The 26,649-nt window shown below is 44.0% G+C and overlaps 1 protein-coding gene across 2 annotated transcripts; it reads right to left on the reverse strand.

The window, feature by feature from the left end:
• Positions 1-3,926: 3,926 nt before the first annotated feature.
• Positions 3,927-26,501, reverse strand: DNAJC11 (DnaJ heat shock protein family (Hsp40) member C11). Of its 2 annotated transcripts, XM_082493473.1 has the most exons (16): positions 26,364-26,501; positions 22,563-22,692; positions 20,362-20,435; positions 19,086-19,187; positions 14,197-14,325; positions 13,393-13,515; positions 12,007-12,080; positions 9,512-9,701; positions 9,037-9,122; positions 8,474-8,590; positions 7,349-7,504; positions 6,976-7,045; positions 6,795-6,852; positions 5,462-5,604; positions 4,852-4,981; positions 3,927-4,187 (listed from the first exon to the last, which is right to left on the reverse strand). In XM_082493473.1, the coding sequence occupies exons 1-16, from the start codon at positions 26,433-26,435 to the stop codon at positions 4,162-4,164; spliced, it is 1,680 nt and encodes a 559-aa protein (XP_082349599.1). In that variant the 5' UTR covers positions 26,436-26,501; the 3' UTR covers positions 3,927-4,161. The 2 variants fall into 2 exon arrangements, with proteins under 2 accessions (XP_082349599.1, XP_082349600.1); XM_082493474.1 differs by lacking the exon at positions 26,364-26,501 and having other exon boundaries at positions 20,362-20,428; positions 22,563-22,603.
• Positions 26,502-26,649: the final 148 nt, after the last annotated feature.

Raw genomic sequence — 26,649 nt, forward strand, 5'->3', positions numbered from 1 at the left:
GGTGGCAGCAGGACTTGATGCTTCAAGTGCTCTTCCCTAAGTGATACACAAAGCCAGGTATCTCTTTCGTTTGCTGGCAGGTATCCCCACCTCTCTTTGTAGCAGCTGCCCCTTGCCCAGCCTCTGCTCTGAGTAAGGTAGATTGCGGTGGAGCGCCGTCGCTGGTGCAGGGACATGCATGGGGCAGGTGAAGCGACGGAAGGCAGGCGATGCCTGCTGCTGCAGGAGCACAGCGTGGCTGAAGGCAGCCGGGACACTGTGCTGGGGATGCTGACAGGGACCTGCAGAGAGGCGTAAAGGCTGGCGTGAGCCTGGGGGGAGAGGGCTGGGGTCAGGATGCCTATGGCAGCGGCATTGCACAGTCCTGGCAGGGGTCGCTTGTGGAGAGCGCCTGAAAGGCAGGCTTGGTGTGTAGAAGCTGGGCGCGGGGCTGGGCAAATCACACCAGGTGAGACCGCTGGCCAAGGTGATGCCATGCCTGTCTTGCTTACCCAAGAGCCTGGTCCCTGCAGGACCAGACACTGCAGCTGCAGAAACAGACCCTGGGCTGTGCTGCATCTGCCTCGCAAACACTGGCCTGCTCAGCCAGACCCAACCCAAAACCCCTTTAAACCCTCTGGGAGCTGTGCTGAAGGAGAGCTCCTGCCCTCCCGCGCCTGCCCCACCGCAGGGCAGCACTGAGGACCCCAATCCACCAAAGGGATGCTGGTGCCACCTCTCAGCTCCTGTACATGCCACAACCCCGAAGGCACTGCTGCTCAGCCAGCTGCGTTCAAAGCAGCAGCCCTTACACCATGGCAAACTTAAAAGATGGCTTGCATCTTTGGAAATGGCACTGGATCATATTCGAAACTAAGTTCTGGTTGCTTCTAGCTTTCATTTTAATTCTATCTGTAATTTTGTATTTTATAGAGTGATAAACTGAAGTCCCAGGGGAGTTGTAGCTGCAAAATGGCAGCTTCTCACAGCAGAAATGGTGGTGGTGAAAGTAGCGGTTTTTTAAGTTGGCCTATTCTTACAGTCTCTTTAAAACTTTGCACTGATAGAAAATAAGGAAGAGAGGAGGAGGTGGGCTGGAGTAAGCATTCAGCAGGAGAGACCGACCCAGTATCTGGGTGGAGGGAGGAGACAACAGGACAGGGAGCAGACTCCACCGTGTGGACACAATTCAGCAACGCTTGACAATTACAAACACTGCAGGGAAACACAAATGGAGCTCAGGCACCAACTACTGTAGAGAAGAACCTGCTGCAGCAGCCTCAGGGATGGGGAAGGGCACTCACAGTACTTGAAAAGAGGGGAAAAGCAAGAGTCTGAGTCCTTAGTGGGCTGATCTGGCAGGAAAAACCAAGATGTACACTTTTAATGATGTTTAGCCAGGGCGGGGGCGGGGCCTGTATCGATATTAATCGTGAGGGATTTTACTTTAATGAAAGTCAGAAATTCAGATGCTCAAAGTGAAGGTTCATCTGCCCCTTGTGCAAACTTCTTTGCAATTAGAAAGAAGGATAACTCTGAGGTGCTGGGGGAAGACAGCACGGGGGTGGTGGCAGGAGAACGGAGTGGGTTCTCTGACAAGAACACAGCTGTGATTAAGAGGAAAGCACCCACTCGACTCCAAGCCCTGACCAGGCAGCTGAGCCGTCTTCAGGCATGGACATACTGGTTGAGTTGCACGGGAGGAGGTCTGGATGCTTTTCACAGCAGAACTGGTGCCTGGAGCTGTGGCTCCTCGTAGCCTTTCACTGGCTGGGCCACTGAAGACGAGAGCACGCACAGGAAGACGAGGGAAGACTCTAAAAAGTAAATCCTAAACCTGTATCTCCACCTTGAGAATTTCCAGTTTAAAGGCTCTGGCTGAAAAGACTAGCACGTGTTCCCAGATCCTTATTAAGGTATTTATGCATTTGCTGGGACAATTAGAGACAGATGTATCACCTCACATTTCTATGGCATTTTAAAATTTGCACCCAAAGATGCTACCCTGTTACAGGTTTCAACTGCTGGAGTAGGAACAATGCACTCTGCCTCTCAGAAACGTTATTTTTCAAGTGTAGCAATCCCATGGGACATCTTGAAGTACGGAAGCAATTTTTAGAATCACGTTGCTATTTCTCTACATTTTAATGTAGACAATATGCAAGAAAACACTTCCACGGCAACAGGAACTGTCTCAGGAAGTTGTCAGAAATGAGAATTGTTTTATTGCGCAAACTTTTTTAATTAAATCACTTCTCAGGGTCATTGCTCTGCTAGACACGGGCTATACCGAGATTATTCTTTGTAATTAGCATCGAACGTGTTGTCACTATTTTGCATTTGCATATGCAAAACTTAATTCTCAGTACTCCTCCTGGGAGTATTTTGCCACATCCTCGTCACTATGGACTGGCTCTTACTCTTGACCACACACTTCATGCAGTGACAAGACATTAAAAAGGAATTTCCAGTGCAGATTTCTGCCCAGTTCAACTCGTTAAACAGGCAACTACAGGCAATCCAGGGAGGTCAATAAGCAGGATGTGCCAGAGGGTGCAGTTACATTTACAAAACTTGCAACCCCTTGCTTTTCAGGAGTTTATTTTCAAGTGTCCTACAGATGCAAAGGGAACATGGGCTACTTTTCAGCTGAATATAATTTATTGCACATTTTACATTTAATTTCAGATCAACAGAACAGTGGTTGTAAGTGGAATAAAATCCTGCACCAGGAGCTGGTCACAAATGAAGAGTTTTGTTTCGTTTTTAATAAGAACAAGTGAATACCCCTTCATTGTATGAACTTGTTTTTTAGAGTGGGGGGCATCTCTTTCAGTCTGGCTCAAATAAGTCTGCTTTTGGAAATCTAATTCTCCTGTTACAGTGACTCGAGCAAAGAGAACCACCGTTGCACAGAAAAAGGGGCCAGGTACGTGTCAGGAAATTATTTATGGTAGTTGTTGTCAAGAGCAACAATACACGGCCAAGATACGTTTTCTTTCCCCCGTCTCTCGCATGTAAGCAATGAAGGCTGTTCTGGGACTCACTGAGAGCAGAACTGTGCCTGAGAAACAGCCACGGTTATTCCTTTTCTCTGTGAAAGCGCCTCGGTACTGTTGATGTACACAGTGCGTAGTAGATACTACAAGGCTGCCGTTTCCATCTGCTGTGTCACTAGAGCAGGACTGCCCTTTTCACTGTCAAATAACTGGCATGGCTTCTATGCAAGATTAATCCAATGGATTTATGTCATAACTGATGCTTTTTAGAAAGGGCGGCTGAATTGTACATTTTCAGCTCTTTACCCATTTGGCATCTCTCCTCACTTTGGTCTGGTTTACTTGTGTAAACTACGTTCCTCTTTTTCCTAGAAATAAATAAGATGGGAAGAGATAGTTGCAGCATCAGAATCAAATTAAATTAATTGCTGTCCTTCTCCCCCATTTGCTTTCCTCTTTTCTTGAAAACCTTGATAGTACGTGGTTCTAGGTGGAAGAAGAATTGATAAGACCATTAATAAGACCTGTGTCCTCATCTTGAATAGCAGTGTTTGAAATGAGCAGCTGGATGGACTCATGCTGAAGAGGTCCGTGTTACTACAAAAGGCAAAGAACTTCATTCCAAACATACTTGTTCTTAACAAGTGCATTTCAAATACAGATTTGAGATGGAAAACAATCTCTTTCCAACAAAAGGATTTACACAGAGACCTTCCAGGAGGTGTCCAGAGAACTTAACTTCTCCTCAGGAGCAGGAGAAGGTATGTTACCTACCCCAGGAAGTATGTGGAGAAGTGAGAACAACAGGTTTTCTTCCCTGCTCAGCGCAAGAAGATATACGTGAGACCGCACAAATGGACTGTGGCCAAATCACAGCAGCAAGACTTGGCTGCACGACGAGTGGTGCTCAGTGCCCGCTCGCACAACCTCAGCAGAAAGCACTGCACATTCAGAGTCACGTTGCTTTATTGGTTACTGAGCCACAATTCAGAGAAGTATTGCCTTGGAGCCACCTGTAGAAGCAGGTTCTCTCATTTTGTCTCCTAACATAACTGGTAGGACACCACCTGCTATAGAATAGTAAAAATAAAAATGTCTCTGTTCAAACTTGTAGCATCCGGGGGAAGGTTTTGTAGTTTCCGTTGACCCAGGTACGGTAATGGATGTGCACACTCTCACCAGGTTAGCCATCCGCATCGATTCTGTGAGCTGTTGGATGAGAACAATAAATGGATACGTGCCACTTCTGTCGGACGAGACACATCACAGCTTGGACTTACTACCAGGGACAGACAGGAACATTTCTGGCTGTAATTAAACACGATTCATACACACTTCCAACGGACTTTTGGAAACTTTGTAAATTGGATACACTGCTTAAATTGGGCCAGGGAGCTGGTCTAGAGTAAACCTGAGGTTTGTGCCCTTTAGCCAACTCCTACAGGGATACCAGTAAAACTTGTCATGAGCAGATATTGGTTTCACAAAATTATTTTCATAATTATTTGCACAATTTCACAGGAAAAATGTTTTGGCAGATAGATAAATGGGGATGAGAAAGAAATATGGCTCGGGCCTCCACCTTGCCTTCATACATTAAATTCAGTCCTCAAAGGGCAATCCACTGCTGTGAACTGCCCAGCAGGGACACCAGCAGCTGTAGGAGGCCTCTGCTTTTAACTCCAGTTAGATATACAAGGTTAGATGGTATGAACAGCTGCAGTGGTGCTGCTGAGCTCTTTTAGGTCATACTCCAGAGGTATATCATAGTCAGTCCATTTCAGTAACCCCAGTTCTGTGCCTCGCCACATAGAGCTGAAGCAATCCTTTACTGGTCCCTGAAGGAAGAAGGAGGGCAGTCCTTGCTACTTACATTGCTTTGGTATCCTAAGGGCCTCATTGTCAGCTGACATCACTTGGTGCAGAACTCCTCGGAACTGATAAAGCACTTTCAAACTCTTCTCCTCACCCACGCAGGGGTCATAGAAACCTGGCAGCCCAGCCTTGAACCAGAGAAGGACAGACTCAGCATCAAGGAATGGACTTTCACAGCTCTTCAACTGACCCAAAACATTCACGAGTGCTAAATGAGGTGTCATTAAAAAAAAAAAAAAAGTTTTGTTGCCAACGAGATGCAATAAGAAGGTAAGGAATCGCCTCCCCAATAACAAGTTCTAAATGCAGAAAAGAGTGAATCAGGGGGGTGGGAAATTTCTGGTTTACAACCCCTGAGTCTGTGACACACACTGTCCCACGCTGAAAACACGGAGACACTGTTTCCTTGGCACTGGAAATGTCCAGAGAAACAGAAGTTCCTGGAGGTTCATAACACTTGGTATGTAAATGGCTTCTGTAAATTGATCTAGAGTCACTAGCTTCAAGCACACTGGAGAAATCCCCCGGTAGGACTGCATACCGTTCAATTGAAATTCTGAGTCACACATGTGAGCTTGAGTCTGGTCTTTGACAGAACAGCTACGTACCTTGGATGCCTCTGTAAGGATGAGTTTAGAGTCTTTCACCAAGCACTGCAGCGGCACAGTCACATCTATTACTTTCACCTTCTCATTCTTCCTGCTGTTGTCATTAACAAACTTCCCATACCAGGCGTTCACTACAATCAAACCTGCATTTCACAAGAAATCACAGATGTGATGAAAGGCTTCCCACCGACAGCTGGGCAGGCGCTGATGAAAAGACCATGCCAACATTTTCTCTTGCTTTCGATGGTATTTAAATTTTCCCTGCCTGGACCCATGCTTCTCAAGACAGAAGAACATTCCTACGTGGGTGTCTGTTAGCAATCTTCAGCACTAGGACAGAATGACATGGCTTCAGTGTCACACTGATGTGACAGTCCAAGTGGATGTCAGTCCACTTTGGAACGCTCTATTGCAAATTGTTAGCAAACATCAGAATTCTGATTTCCATTATGATTGTCCTGGTTTCAGCTGAGATAGAGTTAATTTTTTTTCTAGTGGTTGCTGTGTTTTCCGATTTGGTACAAAAGGAATGTCAATAATGCATATTGTTTTAGTTGTTGCTAAGTGATGTTTATACTAGTCAAGGATTTTTTTCAGCTTCCTGTAGAAGCTGAGAAGGAGCACAGACAGAACAGAACAGCCAATGGAATATTCCATACCAGAGACGTCATGCTCAGTGTATTAAATGGGGTTGGCCAGTGGGGGGAATCCACGATCTCTGCTTGGGTGGGCCTAGACAACCAATTCACCAGGCAGTGAGACTGACTTGTGTCTTGTATATTCTTTTACCCTTATTATTTTCCTTTTCCGTTATTGTTCTATTAAACTGTCTTTATCTCAACCCATGAGGGTTTTTTTTCCTCTTTCCCATCCTTTTTTCCCTCTTCTCCCTACCCTTCTGGGGGGCCAAAGCGGGGGTGAGCAAGAGGCTGCATGGTTCTAGTTGCTGGCTGGACATGACAACGATCCAGGAGGCAACTGTGTAAGCTAGAAACCAGTGAAACCTAAACTTCAGACTATAATTTTTGCACATATTTATACACACACTTCTTTTTTGTGAAAAGGTGAATCCAGACTATTGTCTTCAGCCTGTTGATCCACCTCACAGCATGTCCCAAGGTAATATTCAGTGGATCCCTACTAAGCTCAGGCACCAGAAGCCAAATCATAATGGAACTTCGCCACTACATGCACAACAGCAATTACACTGTGCTTCATTAGGGGTGGAAATGAAGAAACAATACCTTGCATTTCTCCCCATCAACCACCCAGCCTTTGTATTGCTCCTTCCTCTCCCCAGATTTATGGAGCAAGTAAATGGTGTAATCTTTACCCATTCTGGCTTCCTCCGCTTCAATTATCCTCCGGACAGACTCTTGCATTAACCGGACCTGTCACAACACCAAGGGCACAGCAAAAATCAAGCAGTGTCAGACACTGTGTCCAAAAGAGAAAAGCCCAGAGTGAAAACAGCTTCCTTTAACCAAGGGGGATGAGTTACGGGAAAGACTTACCGCAGCTTCAGCTTCCTGCTTCTTCTGAAGGATGTCGCTGGCTGTATTCTCCCTTTGCTTTTCCAGCTCTCTGGCATTAGGAAGTGAACATCACATCAGGTCTACACAGTGGATGGGATTCAGCCACAAAGTGGCAGATGTCCACTTACCCGCCCCAATTACAACTGACCCACAACTTGCACAAATGAGCTCGGTTTTAAGGTTCTTCCCCACCTTTCAAGATATTTTTGTAGGCTTCTAGAACTCAGTCGTATCGATGATACAGTGAACCACAGTGCCTCAGCCGGATAGCCCAGCCTCTGCACCAGGCTCCTAGAAGCACTTGAGTGGGACTTTGCAGCTCTGAATTTAAAACACGGTCTTGCAAACTCACCTCTCCTTTTGTGCCCTGAGGTAGGGTTTGATGATTAGCCTATGCATGGCGAAGTAGATAACTAGAGGTCCCACGGTGGCATAGAATACAGCACTGGGAAGCAGCTGATCCGTTAGGTGGACAGGGAAGAAGTAGGTCTGGCTAGCCCTATTCAACCTGGAACAAAAAAAGAACAGAGTGACAGGTAAGCGGAAATGCAGAGTTTAATGTGCTTAGTTAAGTACACTTAGCAGCAGCGTATGCTGCTGAACAACTGCTGAACCAAAGGAGAGATGAATGAGCTCAAAAAGGTGAAAATCTGATAAAACGAAACAAGACAATGCTAAGACAGACCGCTGACACCACCCACAGCCAGACTTTTATGGAGCAGATATCTCTTGTGATAGTACCTGACCATTCTAAAATGCTTTTTTTATTCTCAGAAGAATTTATTTGGTCATCAATTTCACCAGGGAAAGGGACCAACACCATCATAAAGAGAAAACAAAATGCTTACAGAGAAGGTCTACGCTCACAACACTGGCAGGTGCCTTCAAGGAAGGAGCACATTGATATTTTTCTGATGCTTATAAAAATACTTATTTTAGAAAACATTAGTTTTCTTGGGAGAGCAGTCTCTGGCGCGCCCTCTGCTGGCACAAATTGAAAATGCACTACAGTATATGAACCCTTAGAGCTCTGCCCCTCTTTGTGAGCTGCACCTTATTAATAGTGCAATCACCTATATTAGTTAACGACAGTTCACTAATTCAAGTATATTCCTGTGTACAATGTTATAAAAACATAATGCAATTAAATACATTTCTACTAATAATATTTTCAGAAATCTTGTATCCATAATGCTCCAAACCTTACTTTAAGCTGTACTTTCATAATATTTTGATGCACCCACACGCTAGTCCTGAAAGAGGTGGCTCAGGCTCAGAGTAACACCAGCAGAAGGCACACATTGCTTCCGACGGGCACCACGTGTATTAGAGGTGAGAGCAGCTGCAACCTCTCATAGTGATATATCAATATACCTGGATTGCCCTAAGACTGGGACCTTCCCACCTGAATATTGGAAATAGAATAATGCGGGTTATGGTCAGCCCCTGCAATCTAGAGTTGTAATATTGAACTGACTTGATTTTCAAAGACACTCCTTGGGGAACACCAACACTGACAGTGGCTCCTAAAATGCTGTGTCTGGAAATCTTCCTCTCTGCTCCGTACTCCACTATGGTCCCAAAGAAACCTGCCCTAGAAAGACAGAACCAAAAACTGGTAAGACAAGGAAGACTCTTCAATTCCTCTTTACTGAATCCTGTAATTCCTAAACAAATAAACCATGGAAATACATCTGTGTGCAGCAGATGTTGGCTACTGGAAGATTCACTGTGTATCTGCAAGACGAGATTAGCCTTTTCACCTTGTAAAGTAGTAAACAGACTACAAGAACTTCTCATTTTCTTATTGGTGATGATGTAAAGGCATCACACAGGTATTTTCAGTCCCACTTATCCAAAGAGGCACACATAGCTAAGCCTCCATGACATTCATTTCAGTGGTTACTAGACTTAATTAACAAAAAGCAGATTCCCAAAGCCCACAGAAGCATTTGATTTGCATGGAACCTGGAGGCCCACAGCAGCAGATGACACATTCTTCAGGCCGTGAGCAATGTGAATTTCCTCTTGCACACTTACTTGAGAGAACCCTTCACGCGTGTTTGATCCTCATCCTGAAACTTATGCTGATAACTGACCATCATGAAAGAATGAGGGATTCCCAGCTGAAACACAAGAGGCACAAATGTATGAAAACGTACCCTCGTCCACCACTGAATGTTGCCCCAAATTTCCTTTCTTATCCTTCAAGTGGCACAGAAAACATCGCAATGCTTGCCGCTTACTCGTCACAGCCTGCAACCTCTGCAGTCTGTGTTGTGCACCCTGACCCTGATCTGAGCTGATCCACATTAGATATCACCATTTTGGGTGCAAAGTGTTGCGCTCTGCCAGACGCAGATGGTTCCCTACATTTCATGTTCGTATGAGACAGTACAACTGCTGCGTCATTCTCTAGTCCCAAGCCAAAATACTGCTGGGGCAGAAAGGCTGAGGCACTTCTCTCCCAAGGGATGGTACCACTGTTTCTTGTGTACAGCAACAAGACTCTCACCTGTAATGCCACGGTGAAATGGCTGGTTTTTGTATCCCGGACAATACTAGTGTTCATGGCAGACTGGATGCCCCACCGCCACTGTAAGTACCCCATCGTGTTCTTGTCGAGGTTGCGGGCTAGGACCGTGGTGAGGCCTGGGCGGATTCCACGGGACGAAAACTGCAGGGCACAGTTTGTAGTGATGAAACTAGGAGAAATAAGGAAAACCTCATCAGTGATAAAACAAAGGCTCCCAGACGGCCTTAAATTCCTTCTTGCCCAGAAGCCTTGCTGCATATGCAGAGATTATCCTGCAAAGAGCATGACACCTGAGGGTTTCAGGAAAAAAGAAAAACTAATTTAGACTGTACTGACTACAGCACTGCCCAGAAGAGCAGGCTCATGCCCCAGTTTATTTGTCTGTGCCACAAGGCTGCAGCCAATGCAGCAGGCTGCCCTCCAGCCTTTACACTTCTTGCCCATGGCAGATAAAGTTCTGGTCTTCTGGAGAGGCAGACCACTTGGCTGCTAGAAGACAGCAGCCCTGCTATTTAATAATCCTCAAGCATCAGCTCCAAAAAACAGCATTAAAGGACTCTACGGGGAACAAGACCCCAGTATAAGCTCTGAGGAATGGCATATTTACTAACTTGGAAAATAAAAAAAGAAGTAAGTCTACACTGGAACCTACAATACTGTAACATACGTCTTCAATCACAACCCTTACCTTGTACTCTCCTTTGCAACCTGACACTTCTACTCATTTGTAAACAGACAGCATGCTAGTGGCAAATTTGGCATTATTTCCCTAAAATATGACATATCATCTCCTCTTTTGCTGTCAGAAACTCCATCTCACATATGGAAGTCCCAGAAGAGCTACAGATGCTGAGACTAAAACCCTCGGGAGATTTATTTACGTGCTATGTTTCACAATGATCAGAAAACTTTTGACAGCACAATCTCTTGAGCTCCCCCTCATCATTAGTTTGCAGAAAGCCACTCATACTATTCTCATTTGTATGGTATTTTATAAACCATTGTGTATTTTTCTAATGCCCCTCCCTCACACTTGAGTTTAACATCCTGAAAATTGCTGGTGACTGAACTACTATTAATGTAGGATGCAAGAATGTCACAAACACATCTGTTTTACACATTTTTGTCTTAAAACCAAAATGAACAGCAGTTCAATTTAGTCTTAAAATTATGCTTAGAACTGCTTTGTTACAAAACTAGCTAAAGAAATGGCTGCTTTTCACTGATCTGTTACTATCCAGAAGCTGTTTCTCCACCCCATCTGTAGAAGTGAGAAAAATACCATCTCCTGGTCAATAGGTAGCACTTTATCCAAGTAAAGCTGTATGTAAAAGATACCTCTTCTGAAGTAGGAAAATACAGTAACGACCACCTCCTAAAACACAGCATTTTCACAAGAGGTTTAAAAACAGTTTGTAAAAACTATAAAGACTTCTCGGTATCTGCATTAAATACAGATTTTGTATCATGAAGGAGATTTGACATCTGTAACGAACTGTGAGAGGCACGTTAAACACTGCAAGAGCTTCTAGAGCACGGTACGGACCTGAACACAAAGACCCTCTACAATTAATCGTCTGTGGGCCTGTAAACATGCACACTATAGTTTTTTGGCTGACTGCAGCAAGGTCAGCTCCCCAGTTTTTTGTTCTGCTCCCAAAGCAAACTTCCATTGCTCCGATTGTGAGATCATACCTCAGGTATCATGAATTCATGACAAGATCAAATACAAATCTAAGGATGTGGAACACAGATCTTCCTTAAGCTGGAAGTATGAAAACGGAGGACACAAATACACAAAAAGAATACAAGCATTTTGATCAGTACTAAAGCACGATCTTAAGTCTAAAGAAGAAATATCTTATTTTGTAGGTGTCCTAGTTTGCTTTCTAGCGGTTGCTGTGTTTTGGATTTGGTATGAGAGGAATGTTGACAATATATATTGTTTTAGTTGTTGCTAAGTGATTTTTACGTTAATCAAGGACTTTTTCAGCTTCCCACAGAGCTGAGAGGGAGCACAGACAGGACAGGCTGGCCAAAGGAATGTTCCATACCACAGCCATGTGCTCAGCATAAAACTGGGGGTTGGCCGGGGGCAGGGATCCGCGACCACTGCTCGGGACAACTGGGAACTGATCATTGGGGGATTAGAGCGACTTGTGTTGTATTACTCTATTTTGTATATTGTTTTACCATTATTATTATTTGCCTCTTCTGCTACTGTTCTATTAAACTGTCTTTATCTCAACCCATGAGGCTTTTTTTCCCTTTCCCCTCTTTTTCTCCCTCTTGTTGCCACCCTAATGGGTGGCAGGGGACAGTAAGCAAGCGTCTCTGTGGCCCTAGCTGCTGGCTGGGGTTAAACCATGACAGAAGGACAGAAAACAAATCCAGAATTAACATGGAAGAGAGTTCAGGCCGTTTGGTTCCTTAGTGCAGAATATTAACCATTAAACAATTTTTCTAATATTTACCATCTTGGTGTAAGATTACGGAATATCTTCAGACCGAAGAGAGGTCCCTGAAGGTCTCCTGCTCCAAACTCCAGCTGTTTAAATGCACAATGCCAAATTGTTAGAAGAAAACATCTTTTACAACAGTGACAAAATACTTCACAAGCATCACTTACATTATAGACATTTTACTCATCTGAGTAACATTTACCACATATTTCAGCATCCTCTCTTTTCTGCTAGCTTTGCGTTCAGAATAAGAGGTGTCTCACTGAGTAGGGTCCTCATGAGTAAAACAAAGCCAGTTTCATAGCGCTACAGGCTGCTACTGTCACTAGCACCCGGTCTGGTTGCTCCAGCGCAAATGGAGAAAGCACCTCTATCACGGCCCCACAACAGCGAACAACAAGGTTTGGCTGCTGCCCCCTGAGGCTGAGTCCTTCTCAGGACAGCCTCACAGTACTGTTGTCAGCAGTTCTGCTGCTGCACCATCTCAGTGTCTGCAAAACGCGCCTGCTGCTTCATCCACCAGGCTGGGTGACTTCCAGGGCTGCTATTCAATGTTTATTTGGTGCTGTTCGGTCTCATGAACGGAAGCAGTTCTTAGACCTGACACTGTTCGTGACAAAACCTGTGAAAGCAGTTCCTATTACATCTGCATGTCCCAAGTAAGTTTACTACATTTTTTTAAAAAAACTGACACATAACAATATCCACAAGCTCCTGCACTACCAGTGTTACAAAATCCTCATGCAAATCAACTGCCTCCAGTGTGTGACTTCTCAAACAAGAGGAAAACCCCCATTTCTCACAAGCTGAGGAAAGGGATTAGCAGGAGCTAGTGTGCAAAAAGGAAGGTGCAGAAAGCAGCCACCTGCCAGCCATAGCAGTGATGCCACGAGCATCTCAAACAAAGCCACCGGTCCAGCGAGGCACAGCTTGCAGGTGGTAAGGTGGGACCTTCCAGCTACTTAGATCGTATCTCCCTGAGAGTCAAACTATTTGCCCCCATAACTTCTTCGCTTGTGAACAGAGCAGTTCTTGAAGCGAAGGCAAACTATCACGCTGCCCTAAGGTGCATGCTCACAGCCTCCCGAAGGCACCTGGGAGGCTTCAGACAGTGAAATGAGAAAGGCCCTGGAGACAAGAGGTAACAAACCTGTCAGCATAAGTGAAGTCCAAAATGCACAGCCAAATAGAAAAGGGAAACAATTAAGGAAAAACAAGGTTTGGCATTCCCTTTTTCTCAAATTCCTTTGAGAATTCCTTTTTCTACATTCTACAGAATGTAGAAAATAAGAGCTGAAACAGAGCTAAAGTTCTCTAAAGAAAATAAACAGGAGGTAACTAATCCAAGCAGCCTGAAATAGACGGGATATAAAAATGCGTAACAGCTAGTACTCCTACCTCTCCCCATCCCTTGGCAGATGTCACTCGTCTCAGAGCAAGATTAATCGATCCACCTCCATTCCCATTCTGGGTGGAAAGGTTGCCAGACAGTATTGCTGTGTCTGTGGCAGTGAGTGGTGCCTGAAAACCAAATATATACCAATTACTTTGATCCCGATTCACACATTTGATGCATATTCTGCAAGGACACAATCATGACTGCAGGGTGTAAGTGCAGGGAGACAGGTGACACTCCAGTCGACTCCTTATCATCCCCTAAGCCCAGCTGTTTGAACCACGCTTGCTCTAAATTTTGTAGTCATGACCAGGTATGGCAAAAAGTGAGATATTTCTTACAGTACCAGCTATTTGTGACATCTTTAATGCACCACCTTGAAGTCCTGACCCTGAACTGCAAAGCCTTCTAATCTCACTAGCAGACAAAATTTCTTCAACTCTGGAACAGAAGAAACACTCCCCCTTCTTCTCCTTACCCACATCCTCAAAACTGAATGCCGTTCATTTTCATACACTAAATACTCTGCGTTCAGTGAGAACCAGATACCTGTTTTCCATCACGACGGGGCCTCCCTGCTAGCAGGCAGGCAGGACCGCTGTAGTCACACAGACGCATGCTGTACAGTCAACACACTGCGCCGCTGGAACTGAGCTTCCTCTCCCCACCCATGCTGGTAATCGCGTCCTCCCATAAATGAAGATGAGAACCCGCTGAGCAGCGTTTCATTTTCTGTTGCTTTGCACTGTAGTGCTTCATTAGCCCGGGCCCTGCTCCACACCAGCAGCCGCGCCTGCCCTCCTTACCTCAATGGACTGGGATATGTGCATTTTGTTTATCTCAATCTGGGGAAAGCTGCTCCCCGGCACATCTTCGTATTCTTCGTCGTAACGATCAAAGAGGTCAGTGGCATCTATTCCAACACTAATTGTTCCCTAAGGAATGACAAGTGAAACAAGTACTTAGCATTAACACACATCCAACAAACATAGGCCAAATGGCTTAAACCATCCTTGTGTACAATTACATTTTTTGCAGTTTTTTCTTCTTCTGCAATTACTTTTTCCACTCTACAATGCATTTCTTACGCATTCAAGACAAACAAAAATGAATGACTACAACATTCTAAACCAGCAATATAAATAATAAAAGAAAGTGGATAAAAGACAGTTTTTCAGCAGGAATGCAACTTGTAATACTAGTAGGTAATTTTTCTATTGTGACACATTACAGAAGTAGGTAGAACACTTACACACAGCAGGCTTCTTCCCTCACAACTGACTCTGCTCTATCAGTATTTAAAAGTTTAAATAATATATTTTAGAAATTGGCTTTCTTCAATGGAACTTGACCAGAAATCCTCTAAATGTTTTCTTCTTATGAGTTATCTGAAACAATTTAGTTTTGAGCTTCATGATTCATTAGCAATTCACCTCATTTCTCAAAAAAATTTGTTTTCCTTTTCCTAGTTTATATCTTGTAATCAGAAGAAAAGCTCGACAAAGATAGACTTTTAGCAAGTGGTAAATATTTCCTTTCTCAGACCACAGAAAAGCTTATTCCTACAAAAAACTAGACCACAGCTAAACAGTCTGGCTACCCGCTGCTGTGCTCACTCAGACTAACTGCAAGAGAGGGTTTATTTGAAAAGGGCATAATTAGATCCTTGACTGGGTCATGTAACTTCTAGAGGCTTTGGAAACCTCCCCTATAGACCTATTAAATGGCATTCCAGCTCACATAAAATGTACCAGTTGCAATAAAAACCCCTCCTCTGTGCACTAGCACAGAACGAACTCTGAGCAATTTGAATAAAGACACTCAATAGCTGGGTAGGTGCAAAACCCACTCACACAGTGTCCAAGAATGGATGGAATAAATCCTTATTTCAATCTGAAAGAGCATTTTTCTCTGCTCACTCCACGCTAATCAAATGCCGAACCATAAATATTGGAAGAATTGCAGAGTTTGACAGGACTCAAAACTTCTCTCTGGTTTGGCTCCCAACTATTTATTCACTGTGGAGATTCCCGACCTCTTCTCAATGTTTATTTTCTGATTTCTTACACAGCAAAAATTGGATAAATGTTTTAACACAGGAGGGTGCGATTATTTCGCAGAGAACTCTGGAACAGGGGCTGCGCCCCGGGTGTTTACAAACGACTCTGGGCAGGCTGGCAAATTTCAAAGCAATTACGCTAAAGGTTCTGTTTGTGGCAGCACCACAGACCAGCTCCTGCCCTTTATGGTGACGGCTACTTTTCAGGAACCGTCTGCAAAGTCACCTTCAAGGGATCTGCTCTCCAGATGCTACAGCTTCTTCAGTTTCAGCCCTCTCCCACATTGTGCTCTTCCTTGAAACGAGGCGAAAACAAGAGTGAAGCAAGGCAAAACCGCCAACTGCCTAGGAAGCGGCACAGCCCTGTGCGTTCCCCAGCCCTGGGGGGAGACACGGAGTAGAACAGTCCAAGAGAAACAGAAGTGCCAACTCCACTTGACGAAATTCCAGCAAATGCACTCCAGACTGGGGAATAAAATATGTCTAAATACAGGTGAGCATTTATTTCAAGAAAAGAAAGTACTGTTTCCATTTTTCCCTGATGCTCTTCAATTCAAAGAAATGTAAAACCCAAGATCCTTCGTTGCAGAGACAGGATGGAAAGAAAGGTTTTCCACTTGGAGTGCCACATTCAGCGCAGAACCTTTGCCAGACTGCAACTTTAAATTCCAAGTTAAACATTTTTAAACAAGGGATATCATGCTGAGTAGTAAGTGTGCTGAATTTGAATGTCAAAAAGACAGAAAATTTCATGTTTTCAACTCAGACAGGAATATAAACAGCAGTAAAGCTTTTTCAAGAACTTGCACTAAAAAGACGCACTAAAAAACATCTTGCTGTACTATGTTTATTCATACTGCAATGGTTGTACTCTTCGTAAAGATGCAACGAGGTCTACACACATCCCTGAAATTCATTCCACCTCCTTTCTTTCAATCTTACTCAAAATCTTATGATTTCCTTTTTCACATGTATGAATTTTTAAACAAAGACCTTCCCAGTGAGAAAAGGAAAACACCTGAACCTATCCATGAAAATCCACAAAACCCAGAGGAAAGGAGCATCTCCGATCCCTCCCCGGCTCCTCGGCAGATCTTCTGTTTAGCGGCCTTTCCCTGAAGCGAGCGGTGGACTCCATGCATTTTACCTCCCGCCAAGCAGCTGAAGTCACCCTCAGAGGTCTATAGATCCTGGCAAGGAAACTGGCTCAGGTGCAAGCACAGGAAAAGCAGCAGATGGTAAAGTTAAAAATATTCCCAGAGAACGACAGCACCCCCTATGCCACCGGATAATAGAGAGGGGACCGCTGCTGCTCGCAAGGCCCCATCAGCCACCCGCTCGGACCATTGGAAATGAAAACGCCCTCCCAAAGGAAGAGCAGCAGGGAAAAAGCTGTGAAGCTCTGCTCTGAGGTTGGTGGCGCACGGGCACAACGCATTGCGAAGCGCACCAGCTCGGCAGGGCAGGAAGCTGGGCAACGGCACTGCAGAACCATCAGAGTTGTTATCTGGTGTCATCTTTCAAAATCACCTTTATTTGCCATCCTGTGAATAGCAAACAGACTTCACTGATATTAAGAGGTGTGCCAGAGAAGAATATACTCCTTTTTTCTTAGGGATTTACCTTCTGGAAGGTGACATATGGAAGCTGTGCAAGACTAAGCCTCGAGGGACCTGCATTTCTTAGATGTTGACCTTCCACAGCAGGAAAATAACAGGAGTTAATTTCTCCTAACAGGAAGCGGTTCTTCTCAAATCAAGTAATGAACTTTTCAACCCTTCCGCATGTCTTTGAAAGCAAAAACAAAGCTATAAAAGCAAATAATAGACTCAATTCGAAACCTGCCAAATTGCCTACATCTGGTTATTGCTCAACATTTCTGGTTAAAATGCTTTATTTTGCTGGAACTGTTTTAGAGAACTGACAAAATGTTGGAAATTTTAAAATAACTTGCGTTCGTGTATGAAATGATCACAGCTGCGCTACCTAATTCCACAGGAACACTGCCTGGAGAGACATTTCTATAGGCTGCCAATCAGCAATTGCTGTAAACACCCAGATGGCTAATTTTATCACAGGACACAGAGGCTGAGGCTTACAGTGCAACTCTGCTTTTTACTGCTCGCAGCCACGGCGAGGCGCCCAGATAAAATGTCAAATTCCTAAAGCCACAGAGAAGCATGAGGAGGAGATAACCATGCCCCTCTCCGAGAATACCCTTCTGACCCCAGTCACCCTCATCTCCAGCAGAGATAGATCGACTTGCCTGTTTTGTGGCACCCAGAAATACCTTCCTGGCTGGAATAATGTTGTCAGCAGATACTCATGCTTATTTACCCTTCCAGTATAAACAAGTTCTTAGTATCTGTGCGCTATCCACAACAGCCTGGTGACCTGTATTAGTCAATTTGCTTTGCTAAGACTGGTGCAGATCCAATGTCTGTACTGAGGTATCTCAAAACATCACAGGTCTTCTCAGATGGACATTTTTGTATACGTAAATATCTGCATGGTTACCTTGGCGTAGATAAAGGAAAATTAAGGCTCCCCAGCATGGACCATTCCTATATTGCACAGAAGAAACGGATTTCCAACACGTTTCAAAAAATAGGTAAAAATGGTTTCTGATAGTTTAAGCAAAAAAAACCCAAGAAAAATATAGATACAGGTAAACTAAAGTATGAATATATCTGGTGAACGTAGATGCAGCTCTCGGATAATGTTATACACTGCACGGGAACGAAGATTTTTGTGATTCAACATGCTCTGAAACCTCACACACAAAACCTGTGTTTGCCCAGCATACTTATCAAGCCAAGAGCAGCAAGGCCATTTGCATTCCAAACTATTGGAGTATTTCAGTTGCAGCAGGTGACAGAGGAAGCAGTGGTCAATCGTCATTTCCACCTCTCCCTGCCATCCCAATGCTACCATGAGAACATCATCCTCAACACGGTATTCTTGATCGTCTCTGAACAGCCAAAAATCAGCCACGAGGTGGGTCATTTACTCTCAGTTTATGGCTGCTCAAACAGACAGAGAGATGGGAAGGGAATACTCGATGATCCTCATCCAGAAAGCACAATCAAGCTTTCCTAGAACAGGCACTAACTGTGAAACTGGCAAGGCCCCAGTCCTGTTCAGGTTGATTTTGCTTGCTGTGCTGCAGCCAGAAGAGTTCTGCTACCCATCTGGTTTGGTAGCTGCCTCACATTTTTTCATTGGTTTCAAAGCTGCGTTTGAATATCTCCCTGCATTGTTGTGACAGTACAGCGGTGTTGAAGGGAAAACCTGCCAGGTAACTGCAGGGAATTTCATTTTATTTGGGATACTTGAAAGAAATCACAAACATTTCAGTGTTAGCTCTGTTTTCTTGAAATTGCTAAAAGAGGTATTTTGCTTCTACATGTTTCACTAAAAAAGAAAACTTTCAACAGAGGATTACTGTTCAAAGAATTAGCTGTTTTCCTTACATTGTCCAGACAAACTGCATGTGCAAAAAAGGAAAAGTAACTCACTAAGCGTAGATTCATAAAGGGCTATTTACTATAGCCCCTCATCTAGGCTCATCACACCTTGCATATTCCTAATAATTTATGGATTAACTCTTGAGACTGGCACAAAGTCTTTGCTTACCTTTGGATTAGTTCGCTGCTGCAGTCTTCTCTCTTCCCTCTCTCTCTGCAAACGCTCAAATTCTTCCCTGATTTCAGCTGGAGTTCTCTTCCTTTCCACAACCTGCTCAAAAAGAAACAAAACCCAAAAGATTATGAGACAGAAGACATTCAGGGTATTGCATTGCTGTTGGTGCGGAGGTCCACTGACCTGGTACGCTCCAACGCGTTGCCCCTGCTGCTGCTGTAACCACTCTGCACGAATTTCAGTACTCAGGGTTTGGAAACAAACACCTGGGCCAGATCAAATGGCAGGCATGAGAGAAAACCCCATGCTTTGAGAGAAGGGAAAACGGTCTTTTTATTTCTAATCCCTTGACAAAACCAGGGCAAGTAGCTTTCTGACCACAAGGACAAGATACTGCAGCGCAGCCGCTACCAACAGCTATACATTAACTTCTCTGCTAGGTGTAGACACATAGATGAGAACGACTGAAAGTGCCTGGCCTGAGGTAAACTGATTAAGCAAGCGTTTTGTGATTTTTGGCTACGCTGATTCACATCTGTTTACCTTACATGTCTGAGGGAATGAGGGTTTTAAACAGGTATGGTTCTCGGTATGGACAGAAAGAGTATTGGACTGGGGTTTTCAAAATAAGATTGTCTGCCACAAGCAGCTCAAAAATGTCTGTTACATGCTGCTGCTCCCCCACATTTCTTGCTACAAACTCCAAACTTGACCTTGGTACTGACCTGACCCAATGCAATACGATTCTGCAGGAAGCAGTGTAGCGCAATCGACTACGACTGGCAGAGGCTAGCAAGGGGACTTAACAACAGGAAAGCTATGAATGGACAAGCTCTCTTTGAAAGCCCATAAAAACTGAACAAACAAACAAACAAAAAACCACTAAAAGAACAGAAAGAAAAAGTAATATCAAACTCAGAGGCTGGTTGATGCTGACAAAAAAGTTTCAGATGAAAAAGATGAGACTAGATGGACAATAACGACGCATTTGTCTCAGACAAAGATGTTGCCTGTCACAGTAATATCCTATTAGGGAACTCTGAATGTCAGGTTTATTGTTCTCTTCTCAAGTAAAAAACCAAAGTATTCTTTGAAAATCCATCATGGCAGAGACAAAGAGAGACAGAAATAACTAAACAAGGATGCCTTCAAACAAACAAACAGGCATTTATTACCATCAAGGTGTCAGTGCAGCTCGATACAACAAGAATGTCAGATAAAGGTGGGTTTAGTCAATTCCACTGGCCATAAGGTGCTAAATTTCTCTCACCTCCCATCCTTCCATTTCCAGTCCTCTCCTCCCATATATGTCATAGATGGCTCTGGTCTGTGGATCACTAAGCACTGCAAGTTAAAATCAAAAGAGAGGAGAGAACTCATTTTGTGGTCTTGAATTTCAGACCAACACACCAGTGTTATTGGGAATTCAAGCACAGACCCTGGAAACATGTTCTACAATTGCATCCAATTTTTACATTAACTCCCTTTTACCTTTTCACATGCTTTATTAACAGGACACATTGACTTTTCCCCCCAGCAAATTCCTTTTTTTTTTAAATCAAAAAGGGAAAAGAGCACAAGAGACACACACAGACTAATTGAATATGCTGTGGGTTTTTTTAACATTGCTTTCTTTGACTGAAGGGTGACTTAAGCTCTCTAACAATCAATGGGGTTATTAGCAACTCAGTGATAGCAGTCCCTAGAAACTACCTGAGGAGGAAGGACATCTACCTCTGCCCAGCTTTCAAAGCTCTTTGGTGCTTTGCGACCTGTTTTGTATCTTCCTTACTATCCGTGTTCACTGATCCTTTCTCACCCAATCCAAACGTGGTACATGCCAAGCACCAACAAAGCAATTTCCATGAGGCACTTTGTGCCTTGCCAAATGTCAGCTACAGGGTAATTGCAAAATTGCATGTAGAATTTGAATCTCCCAAAAATTCACCCAATGTAGTGGAGAAAATACACCAGGAGACTGCAGAGCAGTTACTTTGGAAAAAGACTGCACATAGAATTAAGAAGAATCTCTAAAATGCAAGGCACGTATAAATGCATAATCTCTCATACCACACCCTTCCTTAAAAAAAATAATTAAAAAATCATGACGGGGTTCCAAGACCAGCTTTATCATATCTCTTTTGACTGTGGAGGAACTGATGAGTCCTCAGGGAGCTGGGTGGGTATATTAAGGCAAAAAGAGGCTTATACTACTAATTGAGCTTTGATCTGAACTACTTGAAGATTATTGAACTTGCTAAATGTCACAGGCAGATACTATATTTTATAAATTCTGATAAAATAAACATTTTGTTGTGTGATATTAAGGGATGGAAGACTAGGGGGAGAAAATAGACAGGAGGTGGAGTGGCTTATTTTCAAGATGTCAAAATTTTTGTTTGTAAAATATTACACTCACATTTGGTACTAAATGAACAACGATTTACATATACGCCATTACACAGAGTCAAGCAAAGCTACGGAATTCAAAAGGAAAGCTGACTTTAATGTAAGACCTACTCACCACATTAAAATGAAATTATTGAAACATCCTGAGTTTTTATTCCCCATGTCATCAATAAGACCTTCACTGTTCTCCCCAGTAAAAGCTTCCATATGCCCTAATGCCTTACTCAGGACAATGTAAAAGGCTCCACCCACGTTCAAGTCTAACTGCAAGAAACAAATGCTTATCAGTTAGAAAACATGAGAGTAAGAAAAAAAAATAGCTTATCTTTGAGGTTTAATAGAATAATATTTATTCCTTGCTTTGCTTTATTTTCCCTTTAGGCTACAGGACCAGGTATCTAGTTTGCTGTGCTGTTTTTTTAATGCAAAAGAGTCCTAACAGCTTCCAATCCATTTGCATTCTAGGTGCCTCTTATCACATTTCCAAAATGCTGTAAGCTAATTCTAACAAATCACTGCCTTGTCCCTCAGTTTCACTATGTATCACCTATGGTGACACCAGGATTTAACAAAAAGTTGGCTTAATTCAGAATAATTTTAATATTTTCTCATCCTTGGATGAGAAAAACCCTCTAACTACTAGTTACTACTACTCAGTCTTAGCATATGGAAGAACTTGCTGAAGAACAATAGAGACCGCAACTAGGTGATAGAGAACAGAAACTCAGGATGTATCAGTTCAAAAGTAAAATATGAAATTGTCTTTCTGTTTTTCAGTCTTCACTCTCTTACGGGATAATCTTTTCAGAAGTAAGGGAAGTGGTGAAAAGACTACAGCATGAAGGAAATAAGACAGAAACCCCACATCTTGTTCATTGCAGAATTTATGCTGCATTGCTCCTGATTTACAGGACAGAAAGGAAAGAAAGCATCACTAAGTATCAGCAAATTTAATTATTAATTTGTAATAATTTATATCTTCTTCAAAAAGCACGAAGACACAGCCCTCCCCCCTAGAAAACCTCTGAAAACTGTTTCTGCAAACTTTAGATTTCTACTGACCTTCATAAGCTTGGTGAACAAGGTTAAAGAGCCGCTCAGCTTGTGTTTTGAGCTCTGGGTCTCTGTGCTTGTCTGGATGGTACAGCATACACAGCCGGCGGTAGGCAGCTTTTAGCTCTTCCTGAGAGGCCTGTGAAAAGCAGTAAAATGCTATTTAAAAGACCGTTCTCAAGATCAGATCTAAAAGAGAAGTCCATCAGATATTAAATTACACTAGTTTTACTTACACAAAATCAAGAATTGACTTTTGTTTCATTACAGAAGTTAACAAAATGTTCAATTATGCACACCAGTATTTTCCATGCTATTTATAGTGCAACAAGTAACAGCAACAGCTCATCAGTGTATACCTAGGTATAAGAAGGTAAGTAAAAAAAACCCTAACACAAACACCCAAACAATCTGTGTTCATACATTATTTTTGTTAGGCAACTACTGTCTCCTCAATTCAATGCAGAAGAGCAAGAAAAATTGAAGTCACCTCAGGATAAAAAACACTTAAATCCAGACATGTACATTGAATTCTACTCGTATTTCAATCTTAAACCCTCAAGTAAACACTTTAACTACTGAAAAGCACTGACTTTCCACAGCAGTAAAGGTAAGTAATGTAAACCTACAGTTTTCCGTTTGTCCCTTCCCTGCTGTGCTCCCCAGCCCCCCCCCCGCCTGGACAGCAAGGGCTCTCTGTTGTGCTGTGAGAAAGGAGAGAGCATCGTCTGCCCGCAAAAACACACGGACCTGCCACAGATGGCTAACCAGAAGAACAGTGTGTTGCTAAATGCATCAAGAAAAAATAAAAAAAGCCCTGTTCTTTACCACAACCACTCTGGAATTTTAGATGGCACCTGGCCTCATTCCAAAGACACATGGTGGAAACAGATTTCGGACGGCTCTTTCAGAATCAATAGAATAAAACCTCCACTGCCTTCCATTATCATCTCTCCGGAGACAACCTCACAGCAATATTATTTTTTGAGTCTAGAGAGCCCTGATAACTTCCCCTTTCTCACCTCACTCCTGCAACTGTGCTTATATTGCAGCAGCTGTCTATTCCTCGGACGCTGGTTAACACCTATTTAGCAGCGCAGCTGCCAAAATCAACCAGAACTTCCCCAAAAGACACAGGTAGCATGCAGCACCACCAAGCTACCAACTACTGGCCAGTTACACAACTGGCCAGGCAAGAATCAATTCCTGGGTGCAGGAAGCTGCTTCTCCGCACCAGGAGAAATATGCAGAGTAAAATAACTGAAACAACATGACGGGTACTCGCTGGCCTCCTTCAAGCAAATGCCAGCCCTTTTGTCACAGCCGGGGGTTACAACGGACAGGAATACAACGCCAGCAAGCGAGAAAGGGGCATCCAGAAAATGACTTTCAAGAACAGAATTTAAAGACACAAATTCCATTTACTCTTAATTCTCTTCAGTGACGGAAGCTTTCACAGTTTCCAAGCTTTCACCATGGAAATAAAGGCCCTAAAAGTTTGTTTCTCAAAGTAACATCTTTTCCCTACTTGTGGTAAGGAGAGTGCATTTTCATTGAAGAAATGCAGTCATTTGTGTACCAAAGCTAGAAACCAGTTCCATTTTGAGGACAGCTTAAAACAAATGTTTTTTCTGCCCATTTGTACTATTCCATATTAATGTTTCTAAATGATATAGCAAAAGGGGACCTGCCAAATTTGCTGGCCCCAAGACAGTAAAGGTAGCTACAGATTAGCTCTTTTCTTTTTGCTACCTTGTGCTTTCTCAGACATTGGATTTAAACTGGACTGAGAAGGCAGGGGAATGTATAAAATGGCATTCTTTAATCAAATTAATGATAAATGGTTTAATGTGCTATTGATTGTATAATAGAAATGAGCAGTTTCATTTTTCATAAATGCCATGTTCAATAAAACGTTAGATTGGGCCTTTCATCATCATTGAACAGCCTGGGTCATTGGTTCAATATTTCATGAGCAATAGCCTCTTAGAAACTGCTAAAGAAATACTGACATCATTTCAAGTTGCAATGACACACATAAGTCAGTAATAATCATATGTAAGTTACATTTTTATTACCAAAATTCCAGGCAAAATTAAAAGGCGTCCCATCTCCCTGTTTGGGTTTTAAATGGCTTCATTTAATGTCTCAAATGTGCCACCACATTTTTAGTGGATTGAAATCTCTAAAAGATTAAACATCTATGTACATACATACATGAAAATCACTGCTGGGCAGGCTTACTCTGCTGCAAAGTTCAGTGGTTAACTATTATTTTAAGCTCAGCTGCCACATCACACAAAGTTGGCTCAGCGCACAGAAATGCGAGTGCACGGCATTCCACTGCTACACAGAATAGTACTACTGAATTTAATTAGCAAGGGGTAATTAACAAAGCAACTACTACTCAGTTGGAATTACTCCCTTGAAGACCATTTTATCTTGTTTTCCAGCTCCCTGCTGTACCAAACCTGAATTTTCTGGTCTCTAGCGAAGAGCTGAAAGCCTAGCAAAGTTAACTATTAAGCCTTCGCTGTTCATCTCCCAAGCAGTCGCAACCCGTGTGCCGTTCCTACCTCTTCCTTTTAACCTCTACACCTGCACACTGCTGACATTCGGGAGGGTGAATTACACAAGCTGTCGAGTGATTTAAAAGCACAGCCCACTGGCTTTCAACAAGACTCAGGCTTGAGTCGCACCGAAATTTTTAGAAAAAGAGCACTTTACTGCACGGCATTAGAGAGTTGTGCAAACGGAGCTTCTGTCATGCATCTTTCCTCCAGAAATGATTTCCACAAATAAGACACAGGAGACTGCCACTGAGGCCACAAGTGCTGGCTCTAGCTCCAAAGATAATTTTTTCAAAGCTATCAGGCTGAATTGTTTCTAAGTCTTGAAATCCCATTACACGCAGTAGTACTAGTGCTGAAGAGTCCCTCCTCAGCTCAAATTGTTAACACGTAGGCCGTAGGGCGCTGTGCTTCAAGAGAAAAGTCTGGTTTTATGTATGTGTATATAAACATACTATAGAATCACAGAATCATTTAGGTTGGTAGGTGGAGATATATATATATTGGTTGGTAGGTATATACATATTGCTATTGCATTTGATGAAACTAACTACAGCACAGCCTATACATTCAGATCTTTGGTGATTTGCCTAATCATTACTATAAAGGAAGCAGCTACCTCCTATTAAGTTCCAAACTGTTCTAGCATAACAAAACTGCATCAATTAATACCGATCTATTCTTAAAAACGAAATTGAGGAGTACTGATCCTCCTTTTTTTGATGAGTGGTGTTTTGCAAAAAACGTGGGCATTTCCAATTTGGAAACATTTGGAAAATCCACATAGCGCTGATTAAAACAAGAACGAACACGCGACCCGAGAGATAAGTATATTACACATACAAGTAAGAGATGAGACAAGTATATTACACATGTAAGTGAAGAGAAGGCTCAGACCCAGCTGTCCCGTACACCAGGTGAAACCCACTCAGGAGAATTCCCCGCAAACCCGCCCGCCCGCCGCTCTCCCCCGCGCACGCAGCCACCAGACCCGCCGTTCCCCTCACGCTGCGGGCCTCCCGCTCGCGGCCTGCGGCCGCCTCAGCCCGACCCGGAGGACGCTCCCGCCCGCCGGGCCCCGCAGCGCCCGCGGCCCGGCCCGGCCCGGCCAGGCGGGCACCGGGGTCACGGCCTGCCCGGCCCGGCCCGGCCCGGCCCGGCCCCACCGCCCCGCCCCGCCCCGCCCCGCGGCGGCGCCCCGCCGCCCAGCCCCGCCGCCCGTCGCCGCCGCCAGACCCACCTCCCGCCGCACGTTGAGCAGCGAGTAGTAGTCCTCGTTGTCCGGCACCTCCTCCCCCAAGGCCGCCGCCATCTTTCCGACCTCTCACCCCGCGCCGCCGCGCGGCCGGGAGGCGCGGCGCCGTTTACTGCCGCGCCCCCTAGCGGCCCGGAGGGCTGCGACCCCCCGGCCGTGTGCACGGCGGACGGGCCCTCTGCGCATGCGCGGACAGGCTCCGCCCCAGGGAGCCGTGAGGCGAGGCGGGCGGCGGCGGCCGCGGGATGCCGCGGTGAGTCCTCGGCCCGGC

The sequence above is a fragment of the Vanellus vanellus genome (genome assembly GCF_965231255.1).
Source record: "Vanellus vanellus genome assembly, chromosome: 20".
Classification (NCBI taxonomy): Eukaryota; Metazoa; Chordata; class Aves; order Charadriiformes; family Charadriidae; genus Vanellus; species Vanellus vanellus.

Coding starts and splice junctions, on each gene's coding strand:
- DNAJC11 (XM_082493473.1), bottom strand. CDS start 26,435: ATGGCGGCGGCCTTGGGGGAGGAGGTGCCGGACAACGAGGACTACTAC. Junction 12,081..13,392: donor CTGCCAAGGGATGGGGAGAG/GTAGGAGTACTA, acceptor GCATTTAAACAG/CTGGAGTTTGGAGCAGGAGA. Junction 5,605..6,794: donor AGCGGAGGAAGCCAGAATGG/GTAAAGATTACA, acceptor TGTGAAATGCAG/GTTTGATTGTAGTGAACGCC.